The 27,777-nt window shown below is 34.6% G+C and overlaps 3 protein-coding genes across 3 annotated transcripts; 2 read left to right on the forward strand and 1 right to left on the reverse strand.

Moving 5' to 3' along the window:
* Nucleotides 1–1,330: 1,330 nt before the first annotated feature.
* On the forward strand, nucleotides 1,331–16,419 carry LOC143566949 (caffeoylshikimate esterase-like). The gene is made up of 6 exons (XM_077053494.1): nucleotides 1,331–1,427; nucleotides 1,542–1,574; nucleotides 1,660–1,786; nucleotides 7,439–7,585; nucleotides 13,047–13,177; nucleotides 16,225–16,419. The coding sequence occupies exons 1-6, from the start codon at nucleotides 1,425–1,427 to the stop codon at nucleotides 16,369–16,371; spliced, it is 588 nt and encodes a 195-aa protein (XP_076909609.1). The 5' UTR covers nucleotides 1,331–1,424; the 3' UTR covers nucleotides 16,372–16,419.
* LOC143566918 (DNA replication licensing factor MCM4-like) lies at nucleotides 5,321–6,306 on the forward strand. Its single transcript, XM_077053475.1, has 6 exons — nucleotides 5,321–5,344; nucleotides 5,445–5,525; nucleotides 5,630–5,789; nucleotides 5,872–6,008; nucleotides 6,105–6,158; nucleotides 6,226–6,306. The coding sequence occupies exons 1-6, from the start codon at nucleotides 5,321–5,323 to the stop codon at nucleotides 6,298–6,300; spliced, it is 531 nt and encodes a 176-aa protein (XP_076909590.1). The 3' UTR covers nucleotides 6,301–6,306.
* An 8,238-nt stretch (nucleotides 16,420–24,657) lies between the features above and the next one.
* On the reverse strand, nucleotides 24,658–26,152 carry LOC143566939 (uncharacterized). The gene is made up of 3 exons (XM_077053489.1): nucleotides 25,801–26,152; nucleotides 25,560–25,735; nucleotides 24,658–25,491 (listed from the first exon to the last, which is right to left on the reverse strand). The coding sequence occupies exons 1-3, from the start codon at nucleotides 26,150–26,152 to the stop codon at nucleotides 24,658–24,660; spliced, it is 1,362 nt and encodes a 453-aa protein (XP_076909604.1).
* Nucleotides 26,153–27,777: the final 1,625 nt, after the last annotated feature.

Genomic DNA, 27,777 nt, shown 5'->3' on the forward strand with positions numbered 1-27,777 from the left:
TTAAAACTATACAAGAAATTCCCAACATGAATAACCTTAAAACGAGTGGAGTTAGACTGTTAGTGACAGAGAGGAGTGGGAAGAGAGAATGTGCCGTATTGTTTATAGAGGAGAGGAGTTGTGTAAGTGAGGGGTGTTAGATCGTTCTTGGGCAATAGAGAGAGGGGGTCACCTAAGTTGGTTTTTTGGTCACCCCTTAGACCATTCATTATATCCGTTTTTCGTCTTTCAACGTCACGTGCCACTTCAGTGCCACATAAACTCTCTTCTATCATTCAAAATATTTAAGTTACATTATACCCATTTCCAACTTTTTTTAAAAAATGTTAGTACAAATAATGATTTATTTTGAATATTTTTAAAATAGTTAAGTAATAATAATAATAATAATAATAATATAAAACATCACATCAAATTGGAAGAAAAAAACATAATTGCAAATGCAACTTTTTTAAAATATCTAGTCTTAGTCTTCAAATAATTGAGTTGTCTAATCGTAAATATGTTCCATAAAAAATATGTGAAAGTTATGCATTTCTCGGTTACGTATTTCCCTTTCTTTTAATTCTTACAATTTCGTAAACAAATCTTAGAAATAGTAGTAAAGTACTCGGTGTGAATTTACGAAAATAGTCGATAAAATACAAAACAACTTTTGCTAAAATTTGTTGATCAAAACTTTACAGAAAAACCATGTTAACCAATATAATTAATAAAACAATATCGCCGATCTGAATTTACAAAAATAGCAATTTTTTTATTTTTAAATTAACAATTAAATTTGCCAGTTATAACTGGACACGTGTCCCTACTATGCCAATATAATATGCAAATTTAAAATATGTTTCGCTAGACTAAAATATGTGTAAAATTACATAAGTTATATATGTTTTATTTATCAGTAATATTAAAAATAAATACTTAATTTGTAATCATGTTAATTAACAAAGTTAAATTTGGTGATTATTACTTCTATAAAAGCTTCGGTGGAAATAGTTATAGATGCATCTTATAAACGAATAAAATAACACAAAAATGATTACTTATAGTTATTAGAAGTCTAATTATTAGAAATATATATATCAAATCTTCTGATTTTTAAAAACTACTATACTTGGCTCATTTTTCTCCACATGCAGTATAGTCCTATTCTTGACCAATTAACGATTCTTTAATGACTTCAAAATTTTAAATTAAAATCGTTGACGATTTTTGGTTATTACACCACGGTCCACATTTTATAAATAAAAAATAAAATTATTAAATAATAAATATTTAAATAAATTCATCCACCAGCTACATCCAAGAAACTAACTGTACACAGTACACACAATCATCTTCAATATAATCATTCAAACTTCTTTATTAATTATTTCACCACTTGATTTTTGAAAATATTTAAAGATCACCTTGTTTCAACTTTCATGGTAGTATGCCTCTCTTCTTACCTTTTTTTTTTAACAATACAGTGTAGAATTCATGTTATTTAATCATTATTGTGTTTTCTATTTGTATGGTTTTATTGTTTAATCTTATATTAGGCGACTGAAGCTTCCAAGTTCATATATGAAGAGGTATTATTCACAAATTCTTATATTCAAATATTCCTCAAATGTTTTCTTTTAACGAATAATTTATGGTGATGTGAAAAATTTTCAGGAATTTATTGTGAATTCGAAAGGATTACAACTTTTTACGTGTCGATGGCTGCCCGTTGATACCGAACCAAGAGCTTTGATCTTTCTTAACCATGGCTATGGCATGGAATGCAGTGTCTCCATGAAAGGTGAGCTTATTTAATCCAAAAATAAAAAGATTTTCTTGGTTCTTATCTTAAAAAGCTACAAATGCAGTCAAATTATTAGGAACTTCATCAACTATTTTTGGATTTTAAAGCAAACTCTAAAACTAGGCCCGCATTCTTAAAGGAAAAAAGAATATGATAACACTTATTTTTATACGACTTTAAAAGGTTTAAATCATAAAATTCGAACTGAAAGTTCTAAAGATCGAGAGCTGAGAGAGTTGTGATCAAAGAGTAAGAATTAAATATATTTAGCAATCAACTCTAAAAAGTTGGAGGCCTTAAGATTTAACTTACCTTTTATATAATGTGTCTTAGAGCATTCTTATCCCATCCATTAAAACACTCTCTATCCTTAAATTTTAAAAAAATCTTTCAATTAGTCACTCCATCCAATCCCCTATATATATACTCTATCCCTAATTTATGAAAATATGATACAGTAACTTTTCATTTATAAAAAGCTACTGTAGCACCCCATATCTCAACTCCTGTACTTTCACCCGTCTATTTCATCTTCTCCCGCCCATATTCATTTCCCTCTTATTATAAAGCTCATAATATGCTTTCTGCTTTCTCCTTTCTTTCTTTCTTCTTTACCTATGAAGCAAAACAGAGGCAAAACCTAAATCAAATAATTATTTTTCATCGTCAAAAGCTGCAACAGGTACTCACCCAATCACCCTTCTTTGCAATCGTCTTAAGTATTTTAGGTCTTTTGTTGTTAACAAAATATGTATTTGGGTTTTTTGTAAGATGAATGAAGAAAAAGTATTTATTTAGATTTTATATTGTTTGACCCGCCCCGCCCCGCCGACTCGAAAATTTTTTATTGTTTGACTTTGACCCGACTCAAACCGAACTGCTGTCCCGAAATTTTCTGGATCCATAACTTCGGCCCCCGATGATTTTGGTCAAGCTTCGCCACTGATGATTTGGAGGTGTTCTTTTCTTACAAATATGTCTGCGGGATAAGAGAAGTTAATTAGGGTTTGTAGATGTTCTAATTCCATGTTCTTGGATAGTAATTTGGGTTTATTGGGGTTTCTAGATGGATTGTAATTTGGTTCATGATTAGGGTTTTGGGTTGAGTTGTATACTTATTTGTTCATAGAGAATAAAGATGGTGGTTTCTTTTATCATCATATTTAACACGTTTCAACTTTGTGTGGATTTATTTAATTTATTTGGTCCATTTTATTGTTTTTAGAGTATGCAAGTTGTTTTCTTTTCTTGATTTAATACAATAAAAGTTACAAAGTAGTACTGATAGTGGAATTATCCACATAGGATGAAGTTTTGTAGAACATGAAATAATTAGGGTAATTAAATTGTGTTCATTTATGTAATCAGTATGTGTTATAATCGTTGGCCAGCTAATGAAACTATTGTGACTATTAATAGATAAGAGAACACATTCAATAAACTGTTATATTTCTTTACCAATCCTAATATAATAATCTTTGTACTCTATTGTAGTTTTGAGTATGGATGCACAAGATCAAGGTGTATCCTACACCGATCTTCTTTGTGGGAATTCTATTGTGAGCCTTGACGACTCTCCACCTTTCCCCGCAAATGCAAACAGTGTTAAGAAATCAAAAAGGGGTGTGAACTTCACCGCTAAAGAAGACGAGCTAGTCGTTGCTGCATGGCTTAATCATAGCCTTGATTCCATTCAAGGAACAGATCAGAAATACTCTCAATTGTGGGAAAATATCTATTTGTACTTCGAGCAACATAAAGAAACCACAAACGAAAGGTCAATCAAGTCTTTATCAAATCGATGGTCTAGCATTCAAAAGGCCACTAATACTTTTTGTTCGTGCCTAGATCAAGTTGAACGATTAAATATAAGTGGCATAACCGATCATGATAAGGTAAAATTCCACACTCTAATTTGTTTTGTGAGTATTTTATAATGTTGGGTTAATCTTGACGGGTCGGGGTCAAAGTTGGGTCATGAAATTAAATTAAGTTTGCTTTTAATGGGTAAGTTAAGTGTCAATAAAGCAAAGTGAGTCCGAACCAACATAAAAATACTTATTTTGTTTTTTTAACATGTATTTTATTTGTTTAAATGCAAGTTTGATAAGGCGAAGTTTTTGTACCATAAACAAGAAGAATGCAACTTCGCATTTGAGCATTGTTGGAACCTATTAAAGGACCAACCTAAGTGGATTTTACGAAACGCGAAGGGCGAGTCAAAGAAAAAGAGGATGACGGTCCCATCCCAGACCCCAACCACAACCCCATCCGAGGCTGGAAATGCAATTGAAAATGAAGTTATCGAATTGGATCGACCACTGGGTAGGAAAGCTGCAAAACGATCACGAAAAGTTGAAGGTGAGCAAACCGAGGAAATCAAACAACTCAGAAAGATGAAGTATACAATTTTAGAGGAGTCACATGCTCAAGAGAAAGAGTTTTATCGCCTTCAGGCCGAGAAGATGGCGTATGATAGACTTGCTGAAGAAGAAAGGATGAGATTGAAGGCAGAAAAATTGAGAATTGAAGCTGAGAAAGCGAAGCTTGCAAAGAATGAATCCGATCAACGGATTATGATGTTGGACGTGAGTGTTATGACAGAACTCCAATGACTATATTTTGAGGAACTTCAAAGAGAAATCATAATGAGACGCAATCGTGATTGAGATAATCAACTTTAAAGGCCGAACAATAGTGCATATATATTAGTGCTACAAGAAATCGTATTCCCCTTTTTGGTGTTACATGGAAGTCTTATTGCATAAGAACAGATTTTTTTTGGCATTGTCTAACCTTATACTTTTATATTTTTTGGGTTTCATGAATTCAAAGCCTTCTGGCCTCGTGGATGCTGGACTTATTTTGTTTTTAATTAAAGGTTGTTGAAATGTTGTTTTGTTTGAAATCAATGTGCTTTAGGTTGCAATTTAATGTGTGTGTTTTGTTTGGGTGTGTGGTTGCTTCAAATTAATGTGCTATAAGCTGCAATTTTGTTAAACTGTGTGACAAGTTAAGGGGACATCAATATCATTCTGCAGCTCTTGTTGTTCTATATGTTCATGTAATTGTTTCTTTTGTATTGCATTACCTGCTAGTGCATTGGTCTTTGGATTACAGCTGTGATTTGTTTGTATTGTGTACAAGCATGTGGACAAGAATTTATTGGACAAAAGCCATGTGAATATATTTTGAAGTTATGTTTTAAAATTGGATGGAGATTGTTATGGTTTGCTTATTGTTGTTTCAGATAAGTTGGTATGCTAGTTCCAATTTTTCTTTTTGGTGGCATGATGATGACACAAGTATCTGATATACAAAAGATAACATCATTCTTGGTATTTTGTAATTTTGATTTTTAAGCCAACATAGTAACCCTAAGGGTAATTTTGGTATTTTATTTACCTTCAGTATTGGCAGCAGGTTATAGATTTTTAGAAGGCTAATACGAGTAGTTCATAATTACAAGTGCAGTTTAGTGAAGCTTCTTTTCGCGTTACAGTGCAATATTTTCGCATCAGTTGACTACAAATGGTGTATGGCATGTTTGGATCGGTCAAGTAGACTTTAATCTATTTTGGATGAAGTTAATTGGGAATTTGCTGCAAACTGTTTGGTTTATTGGAGGTCAAGTTTGCTGCGAATTTGCAAACAGGTCGAAGTCAACATAATAAATGGAACTAGGGATGAGCAAATTCGGTTGTTAATTGTTATACTTCCAGGAAGTAGTAAAAAGGTTGTTAATTGTTATACTTCATTACAATTTTTTTGTAACTTTTTTTTTTCAAACGGGCCGAATCGAAAAAAGTCGTTAAATTTTGCTAAACTTTGAATCAACAGGTGATTACAGCTACTCCTAGACAACTTGAGAGCGTCATGCGCCTCAGCGAGGCTTTGGCCCGCATTCGCTTTTCAGAAGAGGTTGAAAAGAAAGATGTTGTTGAGGCTTTTAGGCTTCTAGAAGTTGCATTGCAGCAGTCTGCAACCGATCCTGCCACTGGTAAGCATTCAAACAAGATAAAACAAAATACATGTTAGTTGGTTAATTAGTTAGGTAACAGATAAAGATGTTTTCTTAACAGGAACCATTGACATGGACCTGATTACTACTGGTGTCTCTTCAAGCGAAAGAATGAAAAGAGACAATTTGGTTGCGTTGACTCGCAACATTATTATGGAAAGGCTGCAACAAGGAGGTCCATCTATTCGTATGGTTGAGGTGCGCCTTTTTTTATTTTTATTTTTATATTTCAGTTAGCTTATTTATTGTTATTAAGCATTAATATTTAATATGAAAACCATAATTACTCTACAGCTGCTTGAAGAGTTGAAGCAGCGTAGCGAGATTGCTGAGTTGCATCTTAATGATGTAAGTGTCGCTCTGTTTTTCTTGAGCAGGACTATTTTAAACATCTCCTAAGATTTTTTTTTGGCAGTTGCGAAATGCACTTGGTACTCTTGCAGGTGAGTTGTTGGTGGATGTCCGCGGTGATAGTGTAACAAGAGTATGAGCAAAGGCTAATATCCGCTTCATACAAAAGTTCTAGAGATTGTATGCTTATTAACATCAAGACGGAGTATTGCGACATTTGTGTACTTTTGGGTTATATATATGTTGAACGCTTTGACATTATATGTGTGATGTTAGTTAGAAATGCTTGTGTATGAGATGAAAGGTGTTCGGATTTGCTGCATGGTTTAACCTCAGTATTGGCAGCAGGTTATAGATTTTTAGAAGGCTAATACGAGTAGTTCATAATTACAAGTGCAGTTTAGTGAAGCTTCTTTTCGCGTTACAGTGCAATATTTTCGCATCAGTTGCCTACAAATGGTGTATGGCATGTTTGGATCGGTCAAGTAGACTTTAATCTATTTTGGATGAAGTTAATTGGGAATTTGCTGCGAACTGTTTGGTTTATTGGAGGTCAAGTTTGCTGCGAATTTGCAAACGGGTCAAAGTCAACATATAAATGGAACTAGGGATGAGCAAATTCGGTACTACTACTGAATCAGTACTAAAGTTTCGACTTTCGGGATCGTTACGGTACCGGAACCGGTATTTCACGAATTTTTACCTTCGGTACCGGTATTTTCCCGGTACCGTACCAGTACCGAACCGAATATTTCGATACCGGTACCAAGAATTCGTGATTTTCGGAATCGATATTTTTGGTACCGGTACAGTACCAAGCTCATTCCTAAATGGAACTCAGTTGAAGCGTTGTTCAATGAAGTGCTATTTTGGATGAAGTTAATTGGGACCTACGAAGAAATTTAAACGCATATCGATTATAATGTTTGGTTTAATATACTATATGAGTTCGAGCCGACTTTAGGCTTGCATAACGTTTAACGCAATTTTTCTGAAGGTTATTAGAATTATTTTAGACGAAAAGTATAATAAGACAAAATAGTCTTTAGTAAAAATTGTAAATGAATAGAAAGAGAAAAAATAATAAAAAAAGAATGTAGAGATAAATATAGAGGTCAGGATGTGTGGTGTTTTTTAAAATGAGAGGCATATTTTAAAAAGTAGTGAATTTTTGTTAAATGATGAGGTTAAAGATGGTGGATGGGATAAGAATGCTCTTATGATACAAATAAAAACTAAGCAATCAATGATATTGTATTAAAATGAAATATTAACAGGGGCTGCATTAAGGCTAGTGAAGGCAGGATTTGCAGTTTATGGTATTGATAATCAAGGCCATGGGAAATCTTCAGGAATGCAGGCTTATATCCCCTCTTTTGATGATCTTGTCACGGACTGTTCGGATTTTTTTACAAGTATTTGTGGTATTTTCTTTACCTTTATGCATTTATATTTTTTTTATTTATTAATTTAAATTCATTAAAATTTGAATGATAAAACCTTGTCCAAGAACTGAGGACTTTGATTGGTGCTCTTGTAGACCCGTAAACGAACTGAAAATATACAAATAAGGGCATGCTCATGTTTGTTTATTTAACTTTAAACAAACACGAACACGGACACGAACACTTAATCTAACAAATTTTGTATTCATGTTCGTTTATTTTTTTCTTAATCTATTTCCTCTCCATTAATTTAACAAATTTAGAGTAAACCTCTAATTCTTATTTTATCATCTTCCATGAAAACAATTAAAAATAAAACCCTCGGTTAGTTACACGACAAGAGAAAATTAAATATTTGCCGTTGAATTTGACTTCTCATATGACAAATCAATAGAAATCAACTGTGCTGTTTCCATTTGTTTCATCCGAAAATCAGTTTTAGTTTTTGTTGTTCCATTGTTTTTCAATTTTGAATGAAAGCTAAGTTATTTTTCAGCCACTTCAATCTTGCTAATATTATTTTTTTTTTGAAAGACCAACAAAAGATTTTATTCACAAACTAGAAAGAAGCTAGATAAAAACAATCACCAAATACAAGCCAAAAACAGCCAACACCAACAGCAAAAACACCAAAACAATCCTATTTCCATCGAAAACTACGCCAATCTTCCACCGTTAAGCCCCTCCTTTTTGACCTTGATTTAACCCACAAGTAACCAATAGCTTTGACTTCTTCACACACATTATGCGCGAGAACCGGGTTACCATTATGAACTCTATCATTCCTCTTCTTCCAAAGACACCAAATAGTTATCAAGCACACCGCGTGAAAAGCTTTGGACTTTTCTGTTGAAGCCGCTATGTGTTTATGAAGATCCACCAAGTCTTGCATACGAAATGCATAAATTGAAGGGACTTTGCACCATTGGGAAATTAAACTCCACAATACTTGAGCAACTTCACACGAAATAAAAACATGGTCAACCGATTCCTCCTCCCTTTCACAAACTGGACACGCGGTTGAGACAACCGAAATGTTTCTCCTAACTAGCGCATCCCGCGTTGGAAGCCTATTAAGTACGGCTCTCCACGCAACAAACGCCACCTTCAATGGAACCCAATTATTCCATTCAAAAATCGAATCGGTACAACTAAACTTCTTATCCAACATTAGACTTTTCAACCCACGGACCGTATACTCACCTGAGGAGTCACCAGACCAAATAATATTATCCCTTCCAATTTTTATTTCCACATCTTGACACAAGGAAAGGAGCTCCCTAAATTCTTCCACCAGAACCTGCCACCTAGGAGCTATACGCCAATCCCATGTTCCACAAATCACACCATCCCACATGATTAACCGGTCTGCCACCGAACACCGTTTCAATCTTTCGATAGCAAATAAATTAGGGAACCGAACACACAAGGGGCAGTCAACTAGCCAATTATCTAACCAAAACCACGTGTCTACCCCGTTATTAACCTCCGAGCGAATCATCTTAACCACATCCATTCCCACCGGCTTAACATTCTCTAAGCTTTTACCGATCTGTCTCCACGGGCCCACGGAGGACATTTTAACCGGGAAGCCGGACCACGACCGGGAGGAATGGTGAATAGACCAGATTACCTTCCACCAAAGATTACCTTTTTCATTTTTGAACCGCCACCACCACTTTGCTAAAAGGGAGACGTTTATATCTCTCAAGAAACCCAAACCAAGACTACCGAACTCTCTTGGGACCGACATTTTATCCCACACAATCCAATTAAGTTTTGCCTTTTCATCCGAACCGCCCCAAAAAAAAGTCCTTCTTAACCGGTCTAATTTATCTATAACACCTTCCGGGGCTTTAAACAACGAGAAAAAATATGTGAGAAGTGAGTTTAAAACCGACTTTAGGATGGTGATGCGACCCCGAACGATAAACTCTTTGCCTTCCAGCGCGATAGTCACTTTTGAAGCACCTCAACCATTGGGTCCCATGAATCGATTAGGTTCATATTGGCCCCAACTTGTAAACCCAAGTGCTGAAACGGAATCGATCCCGCATCACATCTCAGCAAACTAGCCATTTCTGCCAATTCCTGCCCTTCCACCCTTATTCCATAAATTTTGCATTTAGCTAAGTTTACTTTTAATCCCGACACCAAGTAAAAGCACCTCAGAATCCTACACAGATTCTGCCCGTTTGTTTTACTCCATTCTTCTATAAAAACTACGTCATCCGCATATAAAAAGTGTGATAAAACCGGCCCCGTCAAGCCGCATCTCAACCCTGAAAACAATCCCTTGTCAACTGCCATTTTTATCATCTCAGAAAGACCTTCCATGGCTAATATGAACAAGAATGGAGACAATGGATCTCCTTGTCTAAGGCCTCTATAACATTGAAATTCCGAGGTAGGTGACCCATTAACAAGTACCGAAGCCCGACTCGCCCTCAAGATAGCTGAGATCCAAGTTCGCCACCTTAAAGGGAACCCCATTTGCTCCAAGATTGAGTCCAAATATCTCCAGTTTAAAGAGTCATAGGATTTCTCCAAATCGACTTTAAAAAACATACCTCTCTTTTTATTCTTCTTTAACCATGCAATAACCTCGTTCAAAATCAAGGGGCCATCTAAAATACTTCGATTCGACAGAAAAGCCGACTGTTCTTCTGAAATTAATCCCCCAATTACCGTCTTCAACCTCCTAACCAGCACCTTAGAAATCACCTTATTTATACAGCCAATCAAGCTAATCGGCCGGAAATCACACAACGATATCGGATCCTTAACCTTGGGAATTAAGGCTATAAAGGAGGATATGCACCCGAAGCTAACGGCATCCGAAGAGAAAAACTCCTCGAAAATCTTTAAAAAATCTCTTTCAAAGCAATCCCAGAATCTTTTAAAGAACTTAAAATTGTAACCATCTGGGCCCGGTGAGCGGTCCCCTGCACAATCCCAAACAACATCTTTAATTTCTAAACATGTGAACGGATTAACCAATACCTGAGCCTCTGCATCACATAATTTCTTTAGATTGTATGACACCATCATCGGTCTATCTGACAACGGTTCCTCAAACTTTTTTGCGAAGAACTCGAACACCGCGTCTTTCATGATTATCGGATTCGATTCCCACATTCCATCCACCAAAAAACCATGTAAACGATTATTACTGAGATTAACGTTTATAATTCCATGAAAATATTTTGAATTTTCGTCCCCATCTGTAGCCCACCGTACCCTTGATTTTTGTTTTAGATCATGATACTTACGGTTTTCAAACTCTTTAATCAAACTGGTACAAGCCATTCTTTCTTTTAGTTCAGCATCTGAGAGAGGTCGGTTCTCACCAATCGACTCGATATATCGCATTCTCTCTTTACAATCATCATACTTACCTTCATTCTGAGACCTCACCTGTTTTAGCCAATTTCGAATACGTTTCTTTAGCCACCGCAACTTTGTAGACAAACCTGAATCCGCAGGCCCGCAGGCCCGGAAAACCGAAATCCCTTACACTGATCTCGAATAAAGGTCTCAAACCCATCAAGCTCCAACCACGTGTTATAAAATCGAAACGGGATCGGCCCAAACGCGGTTGCCACTGAGGTTAACAACAATGGCCTATGATCCGAGCAATCTTTAGCAAGAAGAGTCAATGAAGCAGTCGGCCACTTCGCCAAGAAATCCTTACAAACCAAGACACGATCAAGTTTACTAAATTTATCCCCGTTATCTAAAACATATGTAAATAATCCCCCTCCCATTTGATACTCTGATAGGTCAGCCTCTGCGATAAAATCGTTAAAAACCGCAGCATTCGAAGCCACAAAATCTGAATTTAATCTATCTCTAGGCTCCCGTACCTCGTTAAAATCACCCAACATAACACATAAACCGACAACCGACCTCCTGAGATCCAGTAACACCGTCCACAATTCCTTTCTTTCTAACGGATCATTCGGAGCATAAACATTAATAATAGTAATTGGAACTCCCAATGGTTTTATAATCCCAAAAGTAACAAGGCCATGATTTTTAAGAAAGTCTTTAGCTTGGGTTGGCTTGTTGAAAATGAACATTATCTTGAGACCGCCTATATAGGATACTGCCGCATCACAGAACCCCGCTTCCCGTAACCACGTCTTGGACTCACAAAGCTCTTGAATGCCTTTAGCCACACACACTACCGCCCGACCTTTCACCTGACCCGGGTAGTTCAACCCAGGAGGATTGAGGTTAATTTCTCTTTTGGTAACCAAATCATTTTTCCTTCCACCATCTCCTTATATGAAACCTTTGTTTTTTTAAAAGAAGTTTGGAACTCCACCTTGTTGGTTCCCAGACGACCTTTGTTATGCACTGCATGCATCAACCCCTCCTTTACTGAACTTTGCCACTGTCACCGCAACCATCACGTTCCCAATCTTTGAGCTCGTTAACTCTTCAGCAAGTTTTATGGCATCTTTCACCCCCTTAAATCCAAACCCATTTCCTCCCAGGTCCTTCTTTCTTGCTACATAAGCATCTGACATATCCCCTTTTCCATCCGGAATGTTTGAGACAAAAAACGACGTCTCCTTTCCTTTCGACCCACCATTCCTGTAGTTTTTACCACACCCACCCCGTTGAGAGAGAATTCTACCTCTATTCACTTTTGAGCTAATATTATATTTAAATGCGTTCTCTTATCGTCGAATTAATCTTGGTTTTTATTTTTAAATGCTTTCACAATCACGAATTATAAATCATGCTTTTTCTCTAAATTTGCTAAATTTAAGGAAGATGTAACAGCATTAACAAAACAATAAAATCATTATTTTTAGAAACTTTTTATCAAAACTACGTAGTTTTGATAATGTTGCATGTAAGGTTATCGCTTGTTGCTCCTTTGGCGAAATATCAGTAAGAATATCAGTACCGATAATATCAGCGATATTGACCAATATTTAATTGATATAGACCGATATATCACCGATATTCCCGATATAAGTGTTTTAAGCCTTAATTATCAACTTTTAGTGTTTAATGTTAGTGTTTTAAGTTTTAATTCTTACTTGCTACGATTGTTAGTGTTTTGCAATTTTCAAAATTTTAATTTGTTAAAGGTAGGAGACTATACTGAATTATTAGTGTTAAATTGCTATATATATGAATTTTACATGATATTAAAATATCCCACCGATATCTCACTGCGATAACCGATATCTCATATATCGATCCTTGACCGATATCCTATATTTTTCCGCATTAACTGCATAGTATTTACTTTCCTCCTTTTTTTATGTATATGCTTGTTTTAAATTAATTATATTATTTTATAATACAATAGAGAAATCATATTATTTTAGAAATGTATATTTTTAGATAATAATCATTTTAAAATATAGCAAGAAATGATTTATTTGTTTTTTAATATATATACTTTTTTAGTTTTCAGAAAAGAAAGAAAATAAAAGAAAAATGAGAATATTGCTTGGAGAATCTATGGGAGGAGCAATAGTTCTGCTGGTACATTTGAAGAAACCAGAGTATTGGGATGGTGCCGTCTTGGTCGCACCCTTTTGCAAGGTGTCACCTACTTCTCTTTTTGATTATTAAAATAAGAGATGCATATCTATGAAGTATAAATATTAAAACTATAATTTATTGACAAAATTATAATCATGATCGTCAACAAGGATCTAAATATCTCGGCTTAGCCGAAATTAAAAGACCGTAGACCTAATGAGTAATAACTAATAAAATATATAAGCTATATTTAGTTTGAGCCAATAGTTTAAATGAATTATGAATAAAAAGAAAATATTTAGTTTAATATATAATAAGATGATGAAGATCTATACCTATATAAAAAAATAAATTCATATATATATAAAAAAATTTGACCGCCCCAAAAATTATGTATCTTTGTCGGTTGCTCGGCTCGTCCTATGCTTGGGCCGCCCCTGACTAAAATATTATAAAATTCACTTATTTTATATACACATTATTAAATATCCTTACAATTGTGTTAGAAAAATATTGAAACCAATAACCTTTTTATCATATAAATTAACAAGCGTTTTACCCGGCGCAACTCGAGTAACGGTAAACCCAAGCGTTATCGGTCGCAAGGGTTAAGACGATAAGTTGATGCGAAATCGGTCGGTTTCAGTCACATGTGTTATTGTACCAAAATTACAGCCAAAATAAAAACAGAAAATAATAAAATTTGAGGTGAACCAAGTGGCGTTGGCCGGTAAAACTCGGTCGTTGACAAAATAACTATTGTCAATCTCGGGAGTTGAGACGGTGAGTCTACGCAAATTCCATTGGTTTCTGTCATCCTCGTTACGGTATCAGAACTAAAACAAAATCGGCATTTGGTCGGTTTTAGCTACATTTATTACGGTATTGGAACTAAAACAAAACAAAATTGGCATTCGGTCGGTTTTCATTACGTTTATTAAGGACCAAAACCAAAAAGGACCAATAAGTGTTCAACCGGTTTTCATTACGTTTGTTACAGACCGAAACTAAAACAAACTAAAAAGAACCAATAAGGTGCCGCAAAGTTGCCCAGTCGGGACTTTGCGGCACCAAACTTTGTAATTATATTATATAATAATTATCTAAATTTGTGTTTAAATATTTTAATATTAACTCGATTGGTTTTGTGCCCATCATCATTTCGTTATTAGTCCTGAGGTTGATGATTCGGTGAAAAAAACACAAAGTCTGTTAAATATTTGAATGTGTTTTAAGTCTTTTTTTTTTTAAATCAACCAACAAAGAATTGTCTATATATTTCATACAACGTGTTCTAATGACAAAATGCCACCGTCAGTTGGTCTAATCCAGTCGTACTAATTCCTTAAGCGCCTCTAAGTTATCTTCAGTTCCAGGCAAAACCCATCCGCCCGAAGGCCCACTAGTGGTAAAAATCGGACGTCTCAAAATCGAACTGGAGATCACAAAGATCCCGATCTTTCTTCATTGAGTCACTCATGCCCTCCCCAAAATGTCATATGTGAAGATCAAACCTGAGTCTTTATTAAAAAACTCATGTTTCCTATAATTACATCAAATTGCAAATTGAAAAGTATAAAATGTGTTTCAAGTCTTATGGATAAGTAAAAGAAATTTGAGTTTCAAAAAAATCATTTCCTAATAAAATCCAGTACCGCATCCATTTTATTATGAAAATTGAAAAGTGCTTTGCAAGTTTTAAGATCCAAAGCCGTTAAAAAAAAGAACGAAAGTTAATAGATTTGCATGGTTTCTGGTAAACGAAAATATATATTCGATGTTTCCTTTTTAAATAATTATATTTCTAGGAAATGTCAATGAGCACTAACTCAATTGACATTGGAGGAAAGTAAAGACTTGGGCGGGTTGAACGAGGGGTTTTCCATGGAACTAGAGGGCGGGCATGGGCTAACCATTGTTGTCTACGATCGCGGATGTATGGATTGCCTTTTGCATTGAGTTACCTTGGGTAACCAACTTTTATTTGTTGGTCATTCAAATAAAATATTTCTAGAAATAAATAGGTTTCGTGTCACTATTTCTCACTATCATAAAAGTGTGAAAGGCGCATACTGCAAAGCTTACGTTTGATATTTGAAATCAGCAGGGGCGGCTCGGGCATAGGGTAATGTGGACGACCGGCCGGGGCACTTAATTTTCGGGGGCAAATTTTTTTTAATTTATATATATATATATTTAAGAAAAAGAAATATGTATATTTAATGTTTTACTCTAATTCTAATCATACAATAACTAGGTTGGTTTAGTGGAAAATGGGTATTACTTCCAATGAAAAGGTTGCAAGTTCTAGCATTACTTGAGACAATTTTAAATTTATTTTTATACACACTTTTTTACATAAGTTAAATCATAACCAAGTAAAGCCTATTTAAAAATATAATTCTTTAAATCAAACAAAAAACCCATTTACATAAGGCCTAAACTAATTTTTTGCTTATCATATTTCGTTATTCGTTAAAGTCTACGGGCCTTTTTAATTCAGCTTGGCCGAGGCATATAAATTTTCGGAGACGGCCTTGTTGAAATGCATGTCAAAACAACCATGCAACTGCTGCATTCGTTGATGAAATAATCACGACAACATAAATGATAATGATACGAACCTAACATTTAGGGGTGTTTGGGATTCCTTATTTTCATTGACTTATAACTTATAAACTTTTTGAAAAGTTAATAAGGTGTATAAGGTGTTTGGCAAACAATAAGGCCTTATGGATTTTAACTTATGATGAAGGCAAAATAAAAGAGTTTTGAAAAGTTAGGAATATATAACTTATTAACTTAATGAGTTTGATTTACCTATTACACATCTCTCACCCTTAAACTCCATTACACTCTTTTTAAAAAAGAGTGTCCTTTTTGCTCATTTTGGTTTTTCTCAACACATAAGCTAACCCAAACATCTTTTTAAAAACTTCTTTTCAAAATTTTATAAGTTTATAAGTCATTTTAACCAAAAGTCTTTTTTCACTTAAATAAGCAATCCCGAACACACCCTTAATGTTTGTTAAAATATATTAGGTGTTTAATAAAAGATTTTAATTTTCAGTTCATTTTCATTAACAAGATTTATTTGGTTGATTCAGATCGCAGATGATATAAAGCCACCTCAATTGGTGATCAGTATGTTGACGAAACTTACAAAAATAATCCCAACATGGAAAATCATCCCAGGCAAAAATTTCGTTAATATTGTGTTTAGAGATGCTAAAATTAGGGACGAGGTAAGATAAAACCTAGTTAAGTATTTGTTTTACGTCAACGAATGTTTATAGTTTACGGAGTTGTATTTTTGTGTGACAGGTTCGTAATAACCCTTCATTTTTTTAATCATTTAGATAAAACATCATTGGAAAGAAGATATCTGAAGTAATATGACAACCTTTGTTTTAAATAGGTGACACTTCCATTTTTTGTTCTACATGGGGAAGCAGACAAGGTGACCCATCCGACGGTGAGCAAACTTCTATATGAAACCGCTTCCGGCTATGAAAAGACGATTACGTTGTATCCGGAAATGTGGCACTCTCTCACATATGGAGAGTGCACCGAGAATATAGATATTGTGTTTGGAGATATAATTAGTTGGATTGATGGAAGAATTGCTAATGGAAACTCGAGGCTAGAGAGGGAACAAAAGAACGCAAATGACGAGTTACACGCAAACATCTCGAACAAAAAGAACTAGATTGATTGATTGACCACGATTGGTCGATTGCTACATACTTTCATATTATATCTCTAGTCTCTTGATTCAGGAATTCATAAAGTTTGAAAACAAGTCTAATATCATGTATTCATGTATTCATGTAGCTGTGCCTGTAAGCAGTGTTTGGATCCATCGGTAGCTTTTGGGCTTCTAGATTGGACTTGTGAGCTCATGTGTTTTGACTCAAACTCAAACCCTCTCCTATTTGAGACATATGAATACGGTTGCGTACATGTCACACCCCGACCAAAGGCGGCGGAACATGCCGGGGTGCAACGATTGCTCATAAGCGCATGACACTATTTAAAGCGACAATATTTAACAAACTCATTTCATTTCACAACATCGAAAATGTCACATAACCAAATATTCATAACTCAAATACAACAAAATATAACAAAATATAGCAAATCAAATATTGTTCATTTTTGCTAATATCCTAACGGTATTTGTGATGTTTTCTTCACCGAACTCCATAATCAACCTAGATGCAAACCTGTAACATTTCATAAAATAAAGTTTATCAACACAAAGGTTGGTGAGCAATTCATAAGTTTGAACAATAGATATATAGTATGAAAAGCCACAAAACTAGTATACAAAACCATAAATAATAGCTATAAACTTGGATAAATAGTTATCGCTAACAAGTTAGCGACACCCAACTATAAGGGGTTGCCAAATAGTTTAGGATTTTATAGTTATCGTTAATTGCATTACGTTAACGACACCTTGCCATGAGGGGTTGCCAAATGGTCTAGGATTTATAGTTCCACCATCCAAAAGCGATAAACACATAGTCAAATAAGCATAGAACACCAAATCGAGCAATTATTCAAGTAAGGTATACAACAACGTTTGTGGTTTAAGACCCCAAGTATAAAACATTTAGTTTAGATAAGTTGAAATGTCACCCCCAAAATAAAAGATAGAAAACGGGGTATGAAGTTACTCACGTTCAAGTAATAAACTTGAAAGATTGATTATTTGGAGATTTGCCGGAACGACGAGTTTAACGTATGAAGCCTAAATAAAAGAAAGTCTTGGATTTAGAAAGGTTGTCTTGAAGATCTTTAAATAAAATAATTGTTGCAAAAACTAATCAATTAAAGTTCAAGGGTTAAAATGTAACTATTTAAGAATTTATAATAATAACCCTTTTAAAAAATGTACGTTTGCTCAAAACCGGGTTAAAGTATCTAACCTTAATATTTACTTAACCAATGTTAAGTAATAAGGTGGGGAAAATGCTAAAATGCAAGTTCCATTAGGCTAAAGATACTAAAACTGGTTTTTAACGAGTGTTCGGGTTGTCGGTTCGGGTCTTGACAAATGGTCGAACCCAAAGTCAACTTTTCAAAATATTAATTGTTATGAGATAACTCATTAAAACATACTAACACTTAACCAAGTACGTAGATCTATTGTTTAGAACTAACAACGCACGTTAAGCGAGTGTTCGGTTTTGTCGGTCCAAACTATGTTATGAGATCAAGTTGGATCCAACTATTCCAAGTACTTAAGAAAAATAATTAAAATCAGTTTGTAAACTATTTTTTTTTAAAGAAATATACAAGTCTTGATAACTAAAAACACACTTGTGTGTCTTAAGCGAGTAAAAGTCGGTATAGTTCGGTCTCCATCTCACAAATAGTTCATAGATGGTTTCTACATGCCCAAATATCATAGAACTTGTATATTGGTTTATAAATGAAGAAAACTTAAATTTTACAACAAAAAAAAGTTAAATACAAGTCTTTTAAGCAAAAGTTTCGGTTTAGTTCGGTTTCTATCTCCCAACGAGTTCATAGATGGATTCCATATGCTTAATATCAAAGAACTTGTAAAAATGATTTTTGAAACTCAAATCTAGCAATAAACATGTTTAAACAACTATTTTAACAAAACTAGTAAACAAAAGTTCGGTTTCCGGTTTGGACTAGTTTCGGTTAAACCGAGGTTAGTCTTATACAAACCCACACCATGGAACTTGTAAATAAGATGAACAAACTAAAGGGTTAGAAGTTAGTCATAAGTGATATGTATAATAAGTTATGTGTGTGTAAATATATATCAAGAACACGAAGTCCTCCATGAAGCCTTGCCTTATGACATTCGAAACTTAACCAACCAAAGTCGGTGAAGTAACAAATAAAGGAAACAAGGGGTGTGTATTATATATATGTTGTACCACCATATTCAAGAGTTAGTAATGTTAGATGAACAAGTTAGAATGAAAGACTATAGTTAGTTTGACTTGAGAAGTCAAAACTTCAAAAAATACATAAGAAATAACAACCTTGAATCTATGGAGTTTGAGAGAGTTTTTTGGAGATGTAGCAAGAGTAAAATGAAGAAGATGGGTGTGTATATATAGGGAAGGAGTGAAGGGTTGGGTATAAAGATTCTTTTATGGTTTGCATAAAAATGGGTATGTTTAAATGGTCCAACAATGCATAATATAAAAAAAACAATATTTTATATATTTTATATATTTTAAATGACAAAATCCAATATTTTATATATTTGAAATGTTCGGGTAACAAACGGGTCGGGTTTACATAACAAAAGTGACCCGAAATTGACGAATGTCACAGTACATATCAGACGTATCTTTGTTAATATATTCGCTTATAACCTAGTTTACAAATTCTAACTTAGGAGCGGTTTGCCTATTGATTATTCTTAAAAATATATGACTAACAAAAACCTTAACTAAGTAATAGAACTGAAAGAAGCTTAAAGAGAATGACTATATTTAAAGAACTTAACAATTAACCCACCATCTAGATGTAACTGCTTACTAGAGCAAGTGGTATGCCATGGTTGTAAAAATCTAACAAAACTGAAAATTTCATATATAAATCTTAGTATATTTCTGTAAATTTGACAAATTACATATAAATTTCAATCAGATTAATCTCTCTGAATCTCGAATAATTGTTATTCCCAACCCCATTGCTTGCTTGACTAGCGTCTAACGATTTCTACAACATTGGGTAAGCCTTGTGGTTTTCAAACATAAGGTCATAAGTTTAATTCGCAACCACTTACAAAACATACTTCTCAAATTTTCAAAGCATCTCATATTGTAATTCCGGTTTAAACAGTTCATCCGTTCAACCTGGTTTGGTTAAGAACCACCTTGTTCGTTTGAAGGAGGTTCAAAAGTGGTAACCTGAACCCGTATCTAAGTCTGTGATCTGTTGGACCGGTCTGGTTTTAAGAACATTGATAATAATAATAATAATAATAATAATAATAAAAAAATTTACTTTAGGGTGGGGAGCTCCAATCCCTTCCCTAAGAGCATTCACATCTCATCCCCTAAATTTATGTGAGGAGAGTATGTAAATTATAAGGTGATGTTTTGAGTAGTTGTGAGTGTAAATTATATGGTGGAGAGAAAAATGTAGTGATTTTTTTTAAATTTGGGGAAACATTTGGGGAACATTGTTCGCCCATATTTATTTTTTAATATTTGTTGGATTGGTTGTGAGTAAAGGAGAAAGAAAAATGTAATGATAAATGTATAAAAATATTATTTAATTAAACAGGAGAGAGAAATGTAGTGTTTTTTAATGTAATTATAGGGATAAAGATAGGAAATATAATGAGAATGCTCTAACTATCTTTCACCTTATCTCTCCTCCATATAAGTGATACGTCATTCTGCCCCTAAGCATATTTTCAACCTTGGAAACGCCTATTATTCACCCCAATCTATTTTTAAATTGCTTTCTTAAAATTTTTTTTAATCGGTAACATTACCGTTGGAAATAGCCATTGGGGGATCGGATCGATATAATCGGTGTCACGATCCTGCACGGGGTGTTTTTTTTTTTGGAAACTGAGCCCACCTCGTGGACCCCCCCCCCCCCCCCCCCCCCCTATATTCATTGCTTTTATTTGATAATGAAAGTTATTATCTCTCTCACATACAAATTTGACTGAAAAGAGTTGAATCTAAGTGGTGTATTGGTAGCCTCTCACAAACAGATAATGAAATTTACTTTGTGGCTGAACGGCCGTTTGCCTTTCACAACTTGAACTGCCGTTCAAAACTGGGTGGGGGTTGAACGCCCATTCTCATATGTGTGTTTTGACTTTTGACTATTGAATGTAAATGAAGGGACTAATCGTGTTACTCTTTTGCTAGTGAGATTGTCCATATAATAAATGCAATATCGTGAGACAAATCCCACATTGACCGTAGACATGAATGATATACTTGATTCATAAGTAAATGACTCGTCTCTTAAATCACCAACGCGTTTTGGACTTAACGTTAGTGGACGAAAGGAGAGCTGCACAGTTAAACATCCTTAGGTGGAAGCAATAGCAAAACGAGTGACCTCCTGAGAAGTCTCAATCTGGGCAACCAGAACAAATCCGTGAGCTCTTCGTAGACAAAGCGGACAATATTGATGGTGCGAGAGACCGGATGCTACAACAAAAATGAAAATTACAATTGTTGTTTGTCATATGATCGGTGTAAATTAATATTATAGAACACTAAACAACGAATTATAATTTGAGTTATTAAAATCCAATTTCCTGAATTTTATTAAAATCCAATTTCCTGAATTATAAAGCTTTACCTAAAAAATTACTCACTTTCATATGAAAACAAAGTTATGACATTATTTTAAGAAAAGAGAATCTTCCTAAACAAAGCCAACTTATGCAGGTACAACTTCTGCAATAGCAATAGTTTCTTTGTCTACATCGGCTGACTGCACCAATAATTGTAATGCTCTGAACAATATTAATGTTTGTAGGGGAGTTCTTCTTGTAAGCAGTAAATGATTTTATTGATTTCCATTTAATATACCGCAACATTATATAGAGATAAACCAACTCGTAGGCCTCAATGCTAAACCCAATACTATTGGTTTCAATATTCTTCAAGGTGGTAGCAATACTTGATATTGGTAATCTTGATTTTGCTAATTAGTTCTATTACTATCATGTAATATGCAAGTATCATAAATGTTAAGTAAATAGTAAAATATTTTATGTAGGTTAAAGTTTAAACATTGTGCATATAAATATAATGAGGCCATATATTCAAGAATGAAATAAACGTTAACCGGTTTTAGTTATTTGGTTTTTAATTTTACTTTTCTTTTACAATGTACGTTTTAATTGCACAAACTGAGTTTTGTTCATTTACATGGAGGGTGTCCGAGCACATGAATGTAAAGGTCTACGCGTTGGGAGAGGGAGGGGGTGGTCTATAGGTCTCACACCCATGGTAATTTCTAATTAGTGACAAGGTTTAACGGATTGCTCGAGTTTTCTTATTTCTCTTTTTAAAATTATATTTAACATGAAAAAAGAAGAAAGCGTTTTTTAATCATTTGATCATGCTTGGTCAGTGACTCAAATGAATAATGCAATTGTTTTAATTAGAAAATAAATTAAGGTTTCATATATATGTATATGTATGCAAGGTAAGAGTGCATAATAATAACAAATTAATTAAAAATTTCAAAACCTTTTTACTTTAAACCACTAAGGGGGACGGGGCGTTGCGTGATGGAGCTCCCATCACGCGTGGTGAGCCTCTCCACACCGCCGCCGCTCCTTTGTCACGCGGAAAAAATGGATTTTGCGTGATGGGTGTCACGCGTGATGAAGGGTGATGGTGGGGTTCTCGAGGAAAAAAATGACCGTTGCGAGATGGAAGTAGCCGTTGGGAGGTGGGGGGGGTCACTGGAAAAAAAACAGGGAAGAAGGAGGAAGGAGTGCTTTGCATTTTGTTAATATTATTATTATTATTATATTTTGGAAAATTGGAAATAAATAATCCCAACTTTTACCTTTTGGCCAACAATAATCCTAATTCTTAAAATCACTACCAATGGTCCCAACTTTTACCTATTTTTGTGTCAATGGTCCCCCGTTAAATATACTTAACGGCGTTAGATTTTAAATGACGTGGAATCTGATTTGTCAATTACGTGGCATTTCTTACTTTTTTTTATATACTTTAACCATGTTGCGTGGTAATACCCCTTTTAAACCCTAAATGAACAAAAAAAAACAATTGCAAACCCTAACTTAATCTCTACCCTCTGACCAAAATTGGGAACTGACATGAGTTCATCTTCATCATCTACCTCCATTCGAAAGAAAATTGGGGCCGTAAACCCAAAATCTGTAGACTTGGGATCGATGGAAACATGTATTGTAACCACGACCTGGTTGCAGTTAGGAGAGTAGCTGGAATTCGAAGTGCTAGACAAGGGCATGAGTTTTACGGCTGCCCTCTATGGTCTGCAAGTTAAATTTTGTTGTCTAAAGGAGTTTTAGAATTTCTGATTACATTTGTTAGAGGTCTGATTGCAATTTTTTTACATGGAAAGAACAAGTTGATGCTATGACGTCTATTGGATGCAATTGTAACATTTTTCAAATGAAAAACAAGGCACTAAAGATGAAGATTGCAAACATGGGGGTGGAGAATATGATGTTACGCGAAAAGAACAAAAGTTTGAAAAATAAGCTAGCGTTTTCGAATTTTATATCAAACAAAGTATATATTTATGCAGTTGTAGCTTTATTAGGTGGAATGTTTTGGTATTTTAAGTTAATATAACTGTTGTAATGCACAATGTAATGTTTTTTATGGTTTTAATGGTTCAATGCATAATTATATGTAATGAAATGTATTGTCCACTCATGTTCAATTATATGTAATGCAATGCTCAGATAGTTTTTACATATTGATTTAGCAAAATGGGTTTTTAGCCTACTTTTTGAGCAGGTGCATTATTTGACTTATAAAGTCAAAATGTTTTTTTTTCTTTTTTTAAGTCAAAATGTTTTTTTTTCTTTTTTTGCGAATATAGTTTGACATGCACATACACACACCTGCAACATACAAACACAGCTTGACCTGCACATACACACACATCTGCCACATAAATCACCAACTTAACCGACTGCTTAAATTACAATTTTGCCCCTGCATAAAAACTTATATCATTTCCCTAACATAAATTACTAATTTAACTAGAACTTATTTATTGTTTTGCCAACCTATTTTTACCCCTGCATAGACAATCCCAAGTGAAAGAAACAAACTTTTGTAACTTTCAACATTTGCTATCCAACTAATTTTTGCAAACTCAGATTGATATGCACAAAATTTATTGTGCATACACTGGCCACATAAATCACCAACTTAACCGACTGCTTAAATTACAGTTTTGCCCCTACATAAAAACTTATATTATTTTCGTAACATAAATTACTAATTTAACTAGAACTTATTTATTGTTTTACCATTGCAACTTTCAACATATACCATCCAATACCAAGGTTGCATAGACATACAAAAGACAAATAAACAAAGTAACATCCAAACATAAACAAAGACAACATACATTACCATCCAAGTCTGATTACATTCAACTTGTAAAACCTAAAACATTCGAGTACTAACAAAACAGCAAACCGTCATATTCCAGTTCAAGCAAAAGACAAACATTCAAAGTTAAACAAAAGACAACCATTCAGCTTAAAAATACATAAGAACACTTTCAAGATGCAAGTTGACTTTCTTGGGTGGTTTTAGCATACTTCTTTGGTCTTCCCCTTGACTTTTGTCCTTGAGTAGACTGTTTGGAGGGTTGAGTAGATTGTGGTACACTTTGTGATGCTTGTGCAGCAGGTGTCTTTCTTGGCCTTCCCCTTTTCCTTTTTACTTGATTGCTTGTTTCAGCTGGACTTGCAGTACATGATGCCTTATTATGTCCTTTTTCAAAACAGTTTTGGCAAGCGATTAAAAGACCATGCCTACTTAGTTTTCCAGGTTTCTTAGGGAGTTCATGAGGATCCTTCTTCTGTTTTTCTTAGGTCTTCCAGGACCAATTTTTATTGGTGGAGGGTTTAGAGGAAGCTCAACAACTGGCCAATATTTTTCTGGAGGCAATGGAGGAATTGTAAACTGATAGGACTTGAGATACATTTCTTTGGTGAGACAACTATGAACAAGCTCCTCAACATTCATTTTCAAAAAACCTGCTACTGCACATACATGGTAGTATGGAATACCAGTTAGCTCCCATTTTCTACATGTGCATGTTCTATTGTTCAAATCAACAGACAAATCACTAAAGTTCTTCACTTGAAACAAAGTCGGACTTGAAGGAAATACACTACATTTGAAAGCCCTGTCCTTGTCTTTATTAAGCTTTAGTTGAATCCTAGGGCACACAAACACATTTTTATGAGCCATTTCATTTTGCTTGTTAACTAACCTGGTCATAACAGACACCCTGATATCCTCCAACATGTTGATTATATGCTTCGATCTATAATGAAGGATATACCCATTAAAAGTCTCTACCATGTTGTTGACTATGACATCAGCCTTGGTTTCAGTGTTAAGAAAGCATCGACAGAAACATTTTGGGTTCTGGATGATGAATGCTTCAGCTGCATCAGCATTCAATTCCCTCATCTCAACAATTGCCTTATTGTAATCAGACACCGAATAAGATCTAGCAGCTCTCCAGAATAATTCCTTTAGATCATCACCCTTGAACTTTTTATGCCAATTTGCATAGATATGCCTAGCACAATTTCTGTGCTCAGCATTATTCCAAATCTCAGTAACAGCATTAACTAATCCCTAAACACAATTACAAAAAAAAAGTTAATAATAGTTAACTAAAATGAGAATAAATTAGTCTAACATACCTTCTGTTGGTCAGATACAAGTGTCCAACCCTTCCCATCATCGTCTACTCCTAAACACTTCTTCAGTTCATTCATAAACCATGTCCAACTGTCATTGTTTTCACCTTCTACAACTGCCCATGCTACTGGGTACATTTGATCATTGGCGTCCCTACCTATTGCAGCCAACAACATGCCTCCAAGAAATGTTTTTAGAAAACAACCGTCAAGACATAAAAGTCTTCTACAACCCGCTAAAAACCCTTCTTAATTGGATCAAAACACACAAATATTCTAAAGAAAACTTCATCATCGGAATCCATTTTATAGAACTGTGCTGTGACAGTTACAAGTTCAAAAGTTGAAGTAGGATTTACTTCTTTTAGTGCTTCTACGTATGAACCCAACTTACTATAATGTTCCTTCATTGACCCATGAAGTTTCATGTGGGCAGAACTTTTTGCCTTATAAGCCATCCAGTTACTTATGATAACCTTGAATTTTTCTTTAACTGCTTCTTGGATTTCTTTTGCTTTCCAGTGTGGATTCGCTTTAAATATTGGCAAGTACTGGCCAGCGATAAAGTCAACGGTAAGCTGTCTGTTCTTTATCATATTTCTCGGACAAGTGTGTTCATTGTTTGCACTTTTAACCATGTAGCAAGCCTTTTTAACATGAAATGAAAGATATACCTTGAATGGACACCCTTTAACACAAGTAACACCTAATCTTCCATGTCTATTATTGTTACTTACCAAAATCGCAACATTCCTACCATTATAAACTGCATAATTTCTTATAGCTTTTTTGAAAGCATCCCTTGTGGGGAACCTTGTATCAACAACCCAAATCCACTTACTCCAATCTGTATTCTCACTTACCACCGGAACACTTTTCCTATTTTTATTGCCTCTTATGTCATCTTCTTCACTCTCTCCAGGTGAATTAACATCCCCTCAGAGTCCTCATAGCTACTAGCATCACTTGTTTGCTCTTAAATTAATTTGTCACTAGGTGAATTAACATAAGTTCCTTTTAATAAATGTGCAACCAAATCTTTCTTTGACAATTTTTTTTCCCTATTAACCTTTAAGGAAGCAACAGATGCTCTCCACTCCTCATCATCATTGTCTGACCCAGATGCTATCCAGTCTTCATCATCACTATCTGATCCATCCTCAGATGACTCAGATCCATAAGAAACACCCTTTGAAATTACTACTTTGTCTTGTGGTGTTGTGAGAAGTCTCATAGCACTACTCTTTGTAAATCCTATTATGGGAAGTTCTTTGGTGGGTGATATTGGAAGTCTACAAGCAGATGCCTTTGTGTATCTGGTCTTATTTTCTGGTGATTGGTTGAGGTTCAAAGGTGTTTTGCTTGGGCCACTATGTTGGGCTTCTATGCTACTGGGTTGGGCTACATCTGGGTTCAAATGGGCTTCAGCAACATAACAGTTACCCTGAATATTACAAGTGTAATCTGGGTTACTTTCAAACTAGCTATGATTAAAGGTTCAAAATCAAAGTATAGAGTAACGTACCTTCAATTTCGAGATGAACACTAAAAACTGAGAAGTCAGATTATAATCAAACTTAGGGTAAATGTTTAAAAGGGGGATATTGCCACGTAACATGGTTAAAGTATATAAAAAAAGTAAGAAATGCCACGTAATTGACAAATCATATTCCACGTCATTTAAAATCTAACGCCGTTAAGTATATTTAACGGGGGGCCATTGACACAAAAATAGGTAAAAGTTGGGACCATTGGTAGTGATTTTAAGAATTGAGATTATTATCGGCCAAAAGGTAAAAGTTGGGATTATTTATTTCCAATTTTCCTTATATTTTAAATACAATTTACACATTTAACTCCTTAACTTTCACATTTCTTTTAAACAGAATTTAGAATAATTTACGAATTAAACCTTGAACTTTTGAATGCTATAAAAATTATATAAAAGTTGGCTAAGTTGGCGGAAACGTGATGAGGCCTATATCAACCATTTTTTTGTCGGTTTTTATTTATTTATCTTTGTAACATTTAATCTTGAAAAAAAATTAAACAAAAACAAAAAAAATTCCATCACACACCACCACCCCTAGTAAAAAACCATCACATGTGATGGATTTAGGGTTTGTGATGTAGCATCATTTGATTGGGTGGGGTGTGTGATGAGTGATAACCACCCCTCCCCCCTAAGCTTTCGAGCTTTTCCAAAGACTGAAAGACACAT

Source organism: Bidens hawaiensis, unplaced genomic scaffold (genome assembly GCF_021521415.1).
Source record: "Bidens hawaiensis isolate Kalapana, Puna unplaced genomic scaffold, B.hawaiensis_p1.1 tig00023079_1, whole genome shotgun sequence".
In the NCBI taxonomy this organism is placed as follows: domain Eukaryota; kingdom Viridiplantae; phylum Streptophyta; class Magnoliopsida; order Asterales; family Asteraceae; genus Bidens; species Bidens hawaiensis.